The 14,488-nt window shown below is 52.7% G+C and overlaps 3 protein-coding genes across 3 annotated transcripts; 2 read left to right on the top strand and 1 right to left on the bottom strand.

Moving 5' to 3' along the window:
* Nucleotides 1-1,054: 1,054 nt before the first annotated feature.
* On the bottom strand, nucleotides 1,055-3,065 carry A1O5_04075 (uncharacterized protein; the record flags this gene model as incomplete). The annotated part of the gene is made up of 4 exons (XM_007744683.1): nucleotides 1,055-2,096; nucleotides 2,169-2,592; nucleotides 2,643-2,831; nucleotides 2,978-3,065. The coding sequence occupies 4 exons, from the start codon at nucleotides 3,063-3,065 to the stop codon at nucleotides 1,055-1,057; spliced, it is 1,743 nt and encodes a 580-aa protein (XP_007742873.1).
* A 1,455-nt stretch (nucleotides 3,066-4,520) lies between these two features.
* Nucleotides 4,521-5,662, top strand: A1O5_04074 (alcohol dehydrogenase; the record flags this gene model as incomplete). Its single annotated transcript, XM_007744682.1, has 2 exons — nucleotides 4,521-5,315; nucleotides 5,369-5,662. 2 exons carry the CDS (start codon nucleotides 4,521-4,523, stop codon nucleotides 5,660-5,662), a joined length of 1,089 nt encoding a protein of 362 aa, XP_007742872.1.
* A 6,348-nt stretch (nucleotides 5,663-12,010) lies between these two features.
* On the top strand, nucleotides 12,011-13,818 carry A1O5_04073 (uncharacterized protein; the record flags this gene model as incomplete). The annotated part of the gene is made up of 2 exons (XM_007744681.1): nucleotides 12,011-12,050; nucleotides 12,110-13,818. 2 exons carry the CDS (start codon nucleotides 12,011-12,013, stop codon nucleotides 13,816-13,818), a joined length of 1,749 nt encoding a protein of 582 aa, XP_007742871.1.
* Nucleotides 13,819-14,488: the final 670 nt, after the last annotated feature.

The raw sequence follows: 14,488 nt of genomic DNA, 5'->3' as shown, positions 1-14,488 counted from the left end.
AAAGCCTCGATTTGCCGACTAAGCAGTTAACGGCAGGCTATGAATCACTCTGCCCCGGATTAGTGGACCATTTTTTTTTTGTTTGGACTCTTCCATGTGTGGAATGAGGACAGCGGCCAGACTTCCAAAAGCATGAGCGCTTGGGAGGGATATTCACGGATGGCCAGACATGAGACCTCGAGACCCCCAGGCGGCTAGGTGCCTCTCTCGGCTGTGGTGGTCAGGTGGCTGGAATACCAAATACGTGGCGTTCCAGGGAATGCTGACAAGTTAGATGGTCGATCTACGGGGGTAGGTAGGGGGGCAAAGCAGCATTCGCCCTCAGCTCCTGGCACGCAAGGGGATCCGGACATGACGGGATTGACGCCACGAAGGGGAAAATATTGACCAGCAATGCCAGATGGCAAAGAGGGAATGAATATTGTGTTGTCAACAAGAGGTTAACATTACGTAGGAGGAAAACTTTTTCGCTTTAAGAAATGGCCGGAGGGCGGGCAAGGGGCCAAGGGGCGGACCAGTGGCGGGCCTCGGCGGGCTCGGCACAACTAAATCTGGGGTAATAGCGCACGCTAGTCGCTTGGCGGCTGGTCGGCGACCATTCACGTGCCGCTTCAGAGTTTTCATAGTGGCTCCTTTGGGTTCCGCCGCGTTATGCCTCCGGTACCGAGTATTCTGTTACGTAGGTGGTGACGGCGACATGCTTTGAAATGGCGGAATCGCCTCGCCCCTTGACGCCATACAACACACAGAACGTGTGGTATTCATATGAAAACCGGTGCTGACTGGGCATTTCTCATGACAAACACGTACAACCTCAAAGCGTCAATCATCAGTTGCTCTTCTCCGCAACTACTCCACATCGGCGACCCCTGGCGCCTGACGGCCGAGACTATCTCCTCGGCACACCACCCCCGAACTCCAGCTGGTACATTTGTATCTCGAACGGGGAAACACAATAAAAAGGGACGGAGTACCTAGATAAAAGACGGTGAAGGACCACATCCCGTCGCAGATGACAACATACGACACCACAAAACTCGGGACAACTCATCCCTCATGCTCCAACCCAGCCGCCCTGGGTCACATCGAACCTCTTGAGCACCTCACCGGTGTTTTGTCTGGATGGAAATGGCGACTTCAAGCTCAAAGCCTCGAGCTCCGCCTTTTCAATCCCTGGTGTCCTCGCTCTTCCCCGCAAAGACTCTCCGTTTCGAATTCGTTCGCATAGCGTCTTAAGCACACCTCCTAGCCACTCAAAGTCCTTGAGCTCCAGGTAGATTTGGCCGCAGATCCGGGTCCACAGTTTCCCGTCGTACTCGTAGATGGCGACGAACGTGTTGTACTCGTCCACCAAGGTCTTTTCCATCCAGGCGATGTGGGTGGCTACATCTGCTTCCTGGATGATGATGGGACCTGCCGAATGCAGGCTCGGAGAATTGAGAGGGGAGTTGGAACGTCTGGGCTCGCCCAGGTGTCCTGCTGAGCTGGCCGAAGACGATCGAAGCTGCGAAACACCAGTTGCACTGGGGAACCCGTACGACGACTGACGCAACGCGGGAGAGAGCCCACCTGCACTTCCGGCTCCACCAGGCCCCATGCTAATGCTTCCCCGAGAATAGGCGCCAATGATGGTGATTGGCAAGAGCACGTTGGCCATGGCGCAGTCCCTGAGACCGCCAGCCCAACCTATACGCCCTCCGTCACGTTTATCACTGGCTTCGTAGCTTCCCATTGTTCGCAATCCGTATCCCGCGTCCAAATCGTCCATGACTTCAGTTCCGAGTAGCATAGCAAGGAGGTCAGCCCCTCTTTGTGCGATATCCCTGATGTAGTTGTAGATGGCTTCCTCACCCCCGCATAAATTTTGCCGGAAGTTGAGGGCCGCCGGGACACAATAGTAAGGGGTATTGTCCGCAGTAGCGACAAATTGAAACAAGTTGACGAAGTCTGACTTGTCGCTCGGCGGAAGAGGGTTCCGAATCGGCGACGTTGCCAGCGGCACGAAGCCATGTGAGGTTGGAAAAGTCGTTCGAATGAGGTGTTGATTACGCTTAGGCACGTGAAAAACAGCACAGCCTCGTGGGGTATAGAGCCACCTGTATCATGTCAGTCAATGCAAACAGTCCTGGAATCGCGAGCAGATTGTCTCAAATGCCGATTTCACTTACTTGTGGCAGTTGCTGACAAAGAAATCAGCGTCGAGCTGGGATAGATTCAGGGGTATCTGACCGACCCCGTGGGCCGCATCAATCAAACTAAGAATACCGTATTCTTTGCACATTCTGGTGATCCTTTCGAACGGGAACCGCACCCCCGGCAAAGACACTATCGTCTCAAAAATACAGACCTTGGGGTTCAGCCCATCATACAGGACTCGTGAGATCGTCTGTGACAGCGCATTGAGGATCTCGGAATGCGTGCAAGGAAGAGAGTAGGCAAAGTCTTGTCCATGTCCAACCTTGCGAAGTTGGAGTTGTGGATTTGTCTCGATAATAGAAGCCAGCGTCTTCTCAATGGCTCCATAGATAGTATCGAAATAGATAATGCAGTCCCTTTCCTTATACTGTAGATTGCGCAGGACCGTATTGACACCTGCAGAATTAGAGCTGTCGACGACAAGGAAAATGCTATGATGAACCCACCAGACGTAGCATTCTGTACAAAAACACACTCGTCGGTGGGGACATTGAGGAGTTTTGCTATGCGCTCCCGCGACTTGTCCAGGAGATCAATATATTGGTACCGCAGGAATTTATCCGGGGCTGCCTCGGACAACTTCTGATAACCTCGCCGAGCATTGCGGACCGGTATTGAGTAGGTACCGAATGAACCTACGGATGTTCAATTAGGACATCTTCATCGATTGGAGCTTGTTGGTCATGCAATGCGCAGACAACCAAGATGATAAACAGGCTGAGAAAGCAAGAGGACTTGGCGTTCAGGAGACTACCAGGGGAGCGGTGTGGATGGGGCATACCATGATTCAAGTTGACGTATTTGGGATCAAGCAAGAACTGGGCCTTGAAGCCATGACCGAACTCCGTGACCTCACCGAAAGAGCCCATATTGCCTTGTAATCGAAAATTGGACAGTACTGCAGGATGGAAGGCACATCAAGGAACAAATCCCAAAATAGGGGAAGGAAAGGGTTAGTAATGAAGTTTCAGGAGACGAGCCGTACCCCTCTCAAGTTTTTCGAAGCGCCGCAAGGCCGTCGTTTGGGTGCCCGCAACAAAGCGACAGGATGTGCAGTTAGGAAGACAACGGGGCGATAGGAATCAGACCTCGTCGTTGCAAATATGGAAGTACGGCTGCTGCGTGACTCAGTCTAGGTAGAGCTGAAACATTTTGAATTTTTGGTCGGTTACGAGGTTTCATGGGGGCCGAGAAGGGGCCTCCGGGGCGGGAATAGCAGTCACGCCGCAGGCTGCAGAGCCAAGGCTTCGATCGGGTCTTGTCGAACTAGGGCACCTGTGCGTTCCGTGCGGTGTTGGCCACTGAGCATACAACCTCCAACGGCTGGGAACGCGCACAAGAGTTTTTGTGAGGGCGGAAAGACCCATCTCAAGCCCCTTTCGTGGTGGCTGGGTGCCTCCGCTAGGCTGCTCGGGGTGCGATGGGCCAATCATGGGCTGGACTCTTTGGTGTCAGGCCTCTGTGCGATCCTTCGTTGATGGAACCTCGGCGTTGCTAGTCCAAAGCAACGAGAAAAGGAACGATGATCCTGGATCCAGCGAGCCAGCTATTCTTCCTCAGGCGTGCCTGTTTCTCAATCCCAAATTTGGGGAGCTGGGTATGAAGGGGACGAGGCGACGTCCTGCGGTAGGAATTGGATCAAGTATTAAATGAGAATGCTGACATAGGGACAGCAAGCTGATTCGCCTGGTCGAAACAATATATACTTAATACAGGGAATGGACCTGCAAGCCCTGTTCCTCCTTGTTCGCACGGACCAAGCCTTGTTGTCCTGGGTCTGCTCGTTAGGGTCCCTTTAACGCCCAACGGCCCCTTCTCCGTGCTCAGGGTAACCACGTGCCAGGCCTTTCTCACGGAACGGAATAACTATTTTCCTCGGCATGTACAGAATACATAACTCTCCTTATCAAGGTACTCTCCGATTGGTCCGTAGGATGTACCGAATCGGCCCCACGGCTTTACAACGGCGATAATGACTTCATACCTCGGTCTAATGGGCAACGCCTTAGGGGATTCCCCCATCATCCCCCCATCATCAACACGTCTTGAGCGAGGCAGGTCGGTAACTGCTCCGCCTTTTGTGAATTCGATATTCACGATATAGTCGCTGAAGCTGGGCGTGTATCACGAGTAGAACACCGACTTCCACTACACGCGAGATATCACCGAATCTGGATTTCTAAGCCGGGCAACGAGCTTGGGGCACGACGAAGCCATTATAAAAAAATCAAAAAAAGAAAGAAATCAGTGGCCTTGTGGTCCCTTGACATTGAAAGACCCAAATATAGCCGTGCCTGGAAATCTGTGCCACAGTCCTCCACAAAATGCCGAAAGCAATCTCGATATCAAAGGTCGACGGCAAGCCCGGTCAGGTCTACTATCCGTTGTCGCTGGATGAAGTCCCGAAGCCCTCGCCAAAAGGGAAAGAAGTCCTCATCAAGATCCATGCCGCGGCTTTGAACCACCGCGACCTGTTCATTCGCCAACACTTGTATCCAGGTACAGCATTCGGCATTCCTCTGTTGGCCGACGGGTGCGGGACGGTTGTTGCTGTTGGCAGCGAAGCCAATCCGAGCTGGAAAGGCAAGAAGGTTGTTGTGAATCCTGGCACTGGCTGGAAGGACAGCCTGGATGGTCCCGAGGACAAGGCCGGATACAAGATCCTTGGAGGGACAAAGACGAATGCAAATGGCACCCTTCAAGAGTACATGTGCATAGACGAAGGAGAACTCGAAGAAGCGCCCGAGCATCTCTCTTCGGTGGAAGCGGCTGCCTTCATTCTCACTGGCCTTACCGCGTGGCGAGCGGTCATGGTCAAATGCGGCGAGAAAAATCTCAAGCCCGGCAAGAACATCTTGGTTACAGGTATTGGCGGTGGGGTGGCATTGTTTGCTCTGGAGTTTGCGAGAGCAGCAGGCGCCAATGTCTGGGTTACCAGCGGAAGCGAAGAAAAGATTAGAAAGGCAGTCGCTCTGGGAGCGAAGGGCGGAGTCAACTACAAAGAAGAAGGCTGGGATAAGAAACTACAGGCGATGTTGCCAGCTGAGAACAAGCAGTTGGACGCAATTGTTGATGGTGCTGGTGGGGATGTCGTTTCCGTCGGTGCCCGACTGCTCAAGGTATGATCAGTCGACCTCTCTTCTTCCAGTTTGCATACTAACACCCTCCATAGCCAGGTGGTATAATCGCCGTCTACGGTATGACAATAGGACCCAAGATGCCTTTCCTGATGCAAGCGGTCTTGAAGAATATTGAGGTCAAAGGGTCAACTATGGGATCCCGAAAGGAATTCAGAGATATGGTGAACTTCATCAAAGCCCAAAAAGTCAAGCCGGTGGTGTCGCGGGTCGTCCAAGGCTTCGATCTGGACGCCATCAATGGCTTGTTTGACGAAATGAAGAAGGGGAGCCAATTCGGCAAATTGGTGGTCGAGATCTCTAAGGAAGGCGCTGATAGCAAATTGTGAATATTATTGGCAGTCGATCCAGAATCCGGAGACCAAAGTTAGCGCTCAATCCACAAATAGATGCCAGATATCGATGTTTTCCCCAAGATGGTCGCGCGTTGTTGTCGTTGGGACTCGACGATCTAGGATTGGTGTCTCAATTTGGATGAATCGCCTCGTGTTTATCCGCGTCTTGTGTATTGCTATTTTTACACTTCCTGCAGCAAACCTTGCGCAAGCAATCGTGTTGAAGCCAAACATTCTTCATCGTGCCGAGGAAAGGGAATCGAGTTGGTTGGTTCTAGGGGGACCGAGGACCAACAATGCCTTTTGTTCACAGGGTCCAGGCAACTTGCATCTCCTGCAGGTCCCGTGCGACCTGCGTGATCGACCCAGAGATGAGGCCCAGTGTGCAGACGATCCAGCCAAGTGGTTTGACGTTGTTCCCCCCTGCGAATCACTGATTTTCCACGTCAGATGGAGAGGCGGTCAAGAGAGAGGACGAACTAGGGAAGACAAGAAGAGGCACAACCGTCCCATTGTGGACACGGAATTCGTCATTTGGCCCGGTTGGAAACCTCTGTGCTGCAGTGAGGTACCGCTTGGCGCAATGAGTGGTTTAGAGATAGCCAGCAAAGATTCTGTGCCTGGTTTTTAACAATCCTGAAATGGCACAGATAGAACCTGCATAGCTTTGACAACGCAGATGCCCGATCGGCATGCAGCGCCTTTGCAAAGAACGGATCACCAAGTGACAGTTAAGCCACAGAGATTGACCTGGCCCGGATGATCTTTCAAAATCGCCTTTGAAACGGGTGAGTTGCCTGGAGATCGTTTCCGCAACGTCGGAAGGACATTCAACCTCCTGGTCGATCTGATCGGCAGACTCTGCGCCTTAATCGCTGCATACGTCCCTTGCCAATCCTTCAGGCATGACCTGGGGGTGCAGCATGTTTGTGATGCAAAGAGGGGAACATCGCGGTGTGGTGATAGGCGTTGGATTCAGTATGGACGTGGTGCTCTTCAGTCCAGTAGCACACATCATGCCATCAAGCCGTGGCTTAACAAGGCTCGGGTCCTGGCTTTGGCTTGTTAAGCACCCGGGCTGTATCATGATAGGCCATGGGCAAGACATTTAATTCGCTCGCATCGACACGGCCACTTCGGCCATCACAGGTGCTGGGTAGAAAAAATTCACTCTGCGACGGTGGATCTGCAAGGGCCCAGGGGGAAAGGATCCTGATTAAGCGAACCAGCCAGGAGGCCATGACAAAAATAGAAATTGGAGATCCTAGGTAATAACTCGTACTCGGTATGCCATCCTGAGAATGCTTAACGCCAATTGGAAATTCACAGCCTCACAAATATTTTTCTCACAGTTGCTGCTTTGATTGACGCGTCCTCTACTCGTATGACCACGCGCATCGGATATAGTGGATCGAGCATGATTTCCGTTGGTCACCCGTGCGCCAAAAAAAATCGACATGACAACTATCGTACGGGGTCACGTAAATGTCAGCGCAAGCGAGTTTGTGCGGAGCGATTTGATGAGGATGCAAACAGAGCCGCGGAGCCCAGCGGGAAAGTAAATGGCGAAACACACCCAGTGCTTCGTAGAGAGACTGGTCAACTTTATCGGGCCTTCTTGTAAATGGGTCCACGACACGGTGGACAATCTCGATGCCGCTCACTAAGACAACGTGACGAGTAGTGGGGACGTTGCCTCTTTGGGCGTCCAAGATGGAGCAGGAAACGCTCTCTCGTAGCTTTTCGAGCCGTTGGTGGGGTTTCGATCCGGCATGGACCGGAAGTAGAATGGGCAAATGTCAGAAATTTGGTACTGTACTTGATACGTGTAAGGCTGGCGGAGCAAACAGTTGCAGCATGAGATCTCCTAACCCAACTCGACTGGGCAAAAGGTCCGAGTTTTCAGGCCTCAAATGAGTTCTGATGGAACTGCCAGTAACGATACTACCAAGTAGTCATGTAACGGGAGCATCTTGTGCATTTGTACCGGGTTTAGACTGCGCCGCATCCGCCCCTGGTTTGCTGCACGAGGATTTGATGGGCTTGGAGCTGGCTTGGAGCAGACGCCGGCGATGAACGGCCGAAGTTCCCCAGACTCAAGTCAGTATCATAGTGAACACTGGCTTGTGAGCTTGCTAGCCATGGCGGCCACGGAGTTGGACGCCCATGGAGTAGCTTCCAACCTCGCTTAATCTGCAGTCGAGGTTCGGAAACAAGGGGTGCGCCAGCTGAAGAAACCGTGACCGTGCAACCACAATATACGGTGCAGTATGCAGGACAACGAGGCGCTTCTCCTTAAAATTGTCGGATTCAATTTTGGGAGGGGCCAGATGGTGGTCTCGCATGAGCTGGAAGACCCTTTTGAGACCGATTAGCCGGTAAGAACCGGCAGAATAGAAGTTGAGAGAAGAATACTTACTGTACTTGTAGAGCAAGGGCCCCAAGGGTAAATTGTTCGGGAGAGGTGGATGTTGCAGCCGGTGGATTGTGGCAGTGTTTGCCCAGGAGTGGCAAACTCTTGTGCCGTGGGTGAGCAGTCGACAGACTACCCAGCACAGAACAATCACCGAGGATCAACTGTTGCAGATCCAAACAAACAACGCGAAGAGGAAAACGTACCCGTTCTGGTAGTATCGACATTGCTCCTTGGCTTTTGCGCACATCGGTCGTCAAGAAGGTTGCCATAACGTGAAACAATGGACAGAAATCCTGAGCAGAAGCGATATCTAGAAAGCCCCAACCACCAATGGCCAATGGCCAATGGCCGATTTGTGACGTTGAGAAGGCCTCCGCAAACGGCCAAATCCCAGGATGGGCAAGACGGGCAAGCCGGAAGAGGGCGTGTCGCTGAGCAAAAAAGGCCAGCTTGGTAGGCGTGAGAGAAAGAGGACTACTAGGTACCTAGAACTCGTCGGTTGGGCGGTTGGCGGTCTATCTTTAGAAAACTGGGGCCGCTGGAACTAGAAAGCAGCTAGCAGGAGGGAACTCATGCGGAGATGTGGGCCCAGGGGGGGCAAGGAGGCAAGGATAAGCATGCAAGGGCTGCTAAGGCCCAACTTGTAAGGGCTTAGGGGAGCAGAACTCAGGCTAGGGCTAGGGGAACAAAGGGCCCAGAGGAGGCCCCGCACACCAGTGGTATCAAGGTGTCCCAAGACTAACGCTTCAGGGTTTACGCCGAGCGATAGGGAGGTGATAGGTGATCTTGGTGACCTCATGCCTCTGTCTTTGCTGCAGGGTTTAGGGAGCGACCCCCATTTGAATGCCCCTCTCTTTCCTGCTTGGGGCCCCTGGGGCTCTTTTGGGCTGCTCCTCCTACTACTCTTACCCTCTTACCTATCCGTTGCGGCTGTGCAAGCCTCACATGCTCCCCCGGCAATGCTTGTGCTTTGGCTGCCACGCTTTTTTCGCTCACGACGTCCACCCTCCCCCTTTGGCCTTGGACCCTTGTCCGTCAAGGGTTGATGATCCCTCTGGTGGATCTCTTGGTCTTTTTGGCCCGGTTGGGCCGTTTCCTGCCATCATGATCCCTGACTGCAGCTGTCATCGCATCGGCTCGTGCACACAACACACGTATCAATACCGCAGAAGAGGGAGAAAAAGAAAAAAAAAGAAAGATTCCCACTATTATGCCGCCAGCTGCCGGCCACACACACAGCGCATACCTACCTACCGAGGACACGCACTCAGGCTGCACCTCGCAACCAACCAGCCATCCATCCTCGATCCATTCTGTTCTCACTTTGTTGGACGAGTTGGGCCTGGTCAACCCAAAAGAGGACCTAGTACGAGGTATGTACCTCGTACTGTAACAAGTACAAGTACTTGTACTGGGGTTCTTGTGCCTGCAAGACCGTGGCCGTGGTTGGGCCGTAGTGACCTCGGGAGCCTGTACCGAGTAGATAGTGACAAGTGACGGCCTTCTCAACACGGGCTCAGTGTCAGAGAAAAAGTGATGTGCAGGTCAAGAGCATGGAGCATGAGACGTGGTGGACGAGGAGGCACTACAGGCGACGCTACCGGGCACATCACTCCACGACGCAGGCTTCTTTCTCCATTGAGGGCAGATCGAAACCTCCCGTCGTGTCAGCCACTCACTGTCCACCATTCCGGCGGGTCTCCGTCTTTGGTGCTAATCCTGTCTGGCCTTGTCCTTTTTCTCTCTCTTTCCTTCTCCCTCGCCCGCCAGCTGGGTGAGTGGCCCTTTGGCCTTTTGTCCTCGAAGGCTCCCATGGGCCATGGGCCATGGTGCCAGTACCTGCCAGTATGTGCGAGGATCCAACCTCAACCTGGGCACCTCTCCACCTGCCTGCCAACCGACCCTGCTAACCCTAACCCAGTGGGCACCCCGGTAAAAGCCCCTCTTCCACCCAACTCCTCGCCTCCTCGCTCCTCGCTCCCTCCCACTCCCTGCATCGCTCTTTTGCCCACAATGTGCTGTACCAGTACTTGTACTCTCACGGACCTCTTGCGCTTCTCCATCAGCCCACCACCTTTGCTCTTCTGGTTAGTCGCTCACTGCCACTGCCACCAAGCCTGCTTCAAACTCCAACTCGCCGTACAGAAAACTCTTCCCGTTCACTGGCCCGAGCAGTTCTGCGTGACCTGATTGATCCCTTCCTTTGCCATCCTCGCCTTTCGCGGCCTTTCACTGCCTCTAACCTACCCTAGTCTCTCGCTGAGTCGAGGCCGATATAGCCTTTTGATTCCCCCCTCCTTGTCCTCGGCTCCTCTTCTTCCATTTTCGCTCCACTTGCTTCATCATCCTTTCCAACCCTCCACCACCTTCGCTCATCCCAACGTTTCTGGTTCTGTTCGCAGGCCATACTTTCGTTTACTTCACAACAACACACTCGCTTTTCACGACTTCGAAGCTCCCCTCGTTGGACATCAATCGCTCACGTCCTTCGCTTTTCGAACTGTTTCGCTGAAAAGCCTCATTCTCAAGAAGACCGTTATCCCCCAAATCCTTCGAATCCGCCCTCCTCTCGATTTCGCACCGGGGGAAAAATCACCACCTTTCACTTGATTGTGAAAAAAAAAAAAAAAAGGAGATCTGCCGATAACTACTCAACTTTCCATATCCGAATTTGTTGTTGGTATATTGGTGAATTCTCTCATATTCGAGTTTGTTTGCAAAAAGGTCAGAAGACCCTTAGCTGCGCAACCACCCGTCTGGTGAACACTCGCCTGGGGAAACTCGACGGATAGATCCGCCAAAAGGGTACAAAGGCAAAGACCACTTCCAGGTTCTTTGGCTCTGGTTCAAGTTGAAATCCAGCCTCTTGGGTAAGTGTGCAGTCTGTCTCTCGGGATCATTCGTTACCAAGATTCAGATCCAAGACTCGGATCCCTTGGGAACGTCAAGTATGACTAGACCCACGACACTCCTTGCTGCCCATTTTGTCCTTGCCTTGCTTTGAAATTATCCTCACATATTTCTGTCTCCCTGGAATCTTGAATGTCTCACTGACACCCTCCGACGACAGGTCGTTTCTTGCTGCTGGTACAAGATCTACTCCTCCAGTCGGCCCGCCCTTGCGAATCTTTTGCACATATTTGCCACAACTCGCCTCGATCTACCCTGACAAAAAGGTAAGAAAGAATCTCTTGCAAAGGAAAATCCTGGCTCTGGATTTCCATCTTGCCTGGCCATGGTTCGGCTGATCGGTGTTGATAGTTCGTTCCATCTGGCTGGAATTCTTTGTTCTCAAGATTAAATCTGCCTCACCTTCCCGACCTCCAAACCTTTTCGGGAACGACGAGCTTTTGGTCTCATCCAAAATCGCCCAAGCTGGCAACGTCGACCTAGATTGCATCTCATCTTCGTCAGCGTTCTCAGCCAGCCGCCGGCTCCTGCGCCTCAGGGGTCCCAAATCAACTTTCCAGATCCCTCGCCCCATCTTCGAATGTACCCCTGGAGAACGTCGATATTGACTTCCCAGACATTCGAATCTCGATAGCATCTTGCAACAGTCACTCGCTTTGATTCGAGGCGCCATTTAGCCTCCCACCACACTCGTTTAGCACACACAGTCGCTCGCTTAGTGATTTTTTTGTTTTGAGAATTTTGCGAAAATACCGTCAACCTGGCTTCCCTAACTTTCAACCACTTTCAGGTAAGTCCAATCTTGCACACCCCTGCACCTGTCTTGGCCTTTATCAGGGGGGTGTTGGGCCACTGCTCCCAGACTGATTCAAATACTGACATGTTCTCAGTCTTTCCCAGACTTCCGCACCCCATTCATAGTCGACGACTCATACGATCCTGCAGTCTTTGCTGGAGAGCATTTTGCGAATCAGTTCCAGGACGGCCTCGAGGCAAAACCTGGTCAGCTCTACTCCATGTCTGGCTATGATGGGACGGGTCAACCGGGGCTCATGAGTATGTTAATGCCATGGTGAGATGTGAGTGTATTTTGTTCTCACTGACTCGTGTCCCAGAATATCAATCTCCTGTCATCGAGAACCCGATGTTCTACAGCAGCTTTCCTCCCACTCCGTACGAAACGCACCCTCTTCTCCAGCCTGGAACCTCCCAGGAAGCCGACTTTCAGTACCTAGCTGGAAGTGACTATTCCTCCGAGAAGAGCTTTGTGAAAGGCAGTGCCCCGTCTGTGGAGTCTAACGACCGGAATGATGTAGATGTGAGAACGGCCAACGCCCATCACCATCGCATCCCCTCATCTCAGGCTATTCCAACACTCCCTCGCAAACGCAAGGCCTCGACCGAGGACGCGTACGATCTTCCTGCTCAAAAGAAAGCAGTACTCGCTCAAGTCCAAGTCCAGGATCCCAATGGCGACTACTACGACCTCAGCGGTCAGACATCCCCTTATTCACCCTTCGTACCGACCCCAACTGGCAGCACTGGGCTCCCTGCGTACGTCAGCCGCGGCGCCTCCCCTAGACCTTCTGGTCACCATTATTCGACCTCAACTGCTTCTCAGGTCTCTTTGGCTGCTCCTTCGCCACATACGCCTGCGTTCAGCCCCTCATTCACCACTGTCAAGAGCGAGCAGAGTCCAGGAGCGCCAATGACCCCTATCCCACGCCCAACAACCAGTTCTCCCTTGAAATCCTCAGTCCCCAAGCTCGTTCGCACTTCCACGATGCAACAATCTCCCACAGCTCCGTGCTCGAGCATCGCCATTGGGCAGACCCAGACCCTCAACCCATACGCCTTGTCAACCCTCAAGGCTAATCTCAAGCTCAAGGGTGACCTGGACAGCATGAAAGAAGACTGGACTGCTGAAGAGAAGGAAACCCGCCGGCGCCTTGTGGTGTTCGACCGAGAGCAAGCCGGCAGCACCATCTCAGCTACCTTCAAGGCAGTCGCTCCTCAGGATCGCCAGGCAAGCAGCATTTGCATCAGTTGCATCTGGTGGAAAGAGAAGAACGAGTACTACGTCACTTCAGTCGACACGATCTATCTTCTCGAAGCCCTGGTCGGCGTCCGTTTCACTGTTGAGGAGAAGAACCGCATTCGTCGCAACCTGGAAGGCTTTCGCCCTTTGACGGTCTCCAAGGCCCGATCCGACAGTGAGGAATTCTTCAAGGTCATCATGGGCTTTCCTCACCCAAAGCCGCGCAACATTGAGAAGGACGTCAAAGTCTTCCCATGGAAGATCCTGGCCACCGCATTAAGGAAGATCATCTCCAAGTACTCTGCGAGCTATTCTTCGGCTGGGCTTCCCCTTCTTACCCCTGCTTCTTCCATCTACAGCGGAGAAGGTATGTCTGAGTATCAGTATCCTTCTTCGCCGCATCCAGAATACATGGCCGCCCCGGGATATCCAATGAATCCTGAGATGGGATACGTTCCCCAAGCTGTCCAGATGCGCCTGCCCGGGCCTGTCGTGACTGGACCACCCGAGTTGCAGTTGCAGATGCCCGAGTACGTGCCAACCTACGACGTCAACGGCCAATATATCTATCAGAACGGAGCCCCAGTCACCCAAGCGACAATGGCTATGCCAGCCCACCCATTGACTGCTCCGATTACTCGCATGCCTATATGGGACTACGCCAGCTTTGTCAATGATAGCCCAGTTGCCATTGCACCACAAAGTGCACCGCCTACAGCCTACCCACGTGGCAATATGGTCGAAGCGGCCGACTTCATGCCCCTCATGCACTATCAACAGCACTAAACAGGTGCCGACTAATCTTTTTTGACATTTTCCTTTCTTGACTGTCCTTAGCAATATTCTTTGTGCATGACACAAGAGCTCGCACAACACGCGCACACTGGGACGACATTTCCTTTCTTGTCACTGGCGTCTTGGGAAATCGAGGAAACATAGGGATGGGAGGTTGAATGAGTCATGTATACACAAAACTCCTTGTACACCAGGATGAGCCATGTTTTGCATAGCGATTGACGTTTTGCGGCGGTTGGATTGAGGATATTGCCTATGCTAACAGACTCTGGAGAGTTGGACAGTTATGGCTGTCGACTTTGGTGGTAATAACCGCAGAGAAATGGAGGATGGGCTTCAAAACGCAGGGTCAGGATGGACATGGCCGAGGGTTACGTTCGTGTATATGATTTGATGAAAGCACTAGACTTAGTCATGGCAAACGGCCTAACGCGAACTGCCAACGCGCAGAAAATACATGATTAATAGCTCGTGAACCAATGATTTTCTCTTCGTATCGTGCCTTGGTGAAATTGCTCACGAGGGCGAGCCAACTGATAAGGCAAGTCTGCCGGACACGACTAGGCTTTTTTCGTCACTATAAACATCGTGACTGCGCGAAGACGATCCGCTGCGCCGTTGCAGTCACTCCACACAGCAGCTGAACGGCGCGCAAAGCGTC

Source organism: Cladophialophora psammophila (genome assembly GCF_000585535.1).
Source record: "Cladophialophora psammophila CBS 110553 chromosome Unknown aczJe-supercont1.5, whole genome shotgun sequence".
Lineage (NCBI taxonomy): Eukaryota > Fungi > Ascomycota > Eurotiomycetes > Chaetothyriales > Herpotrichiellaceae > Cladophialophora > Cladophialophora psammophila.
This window is presented reverse-complemented; position numbering and strand designations above follow the sequence as displayed.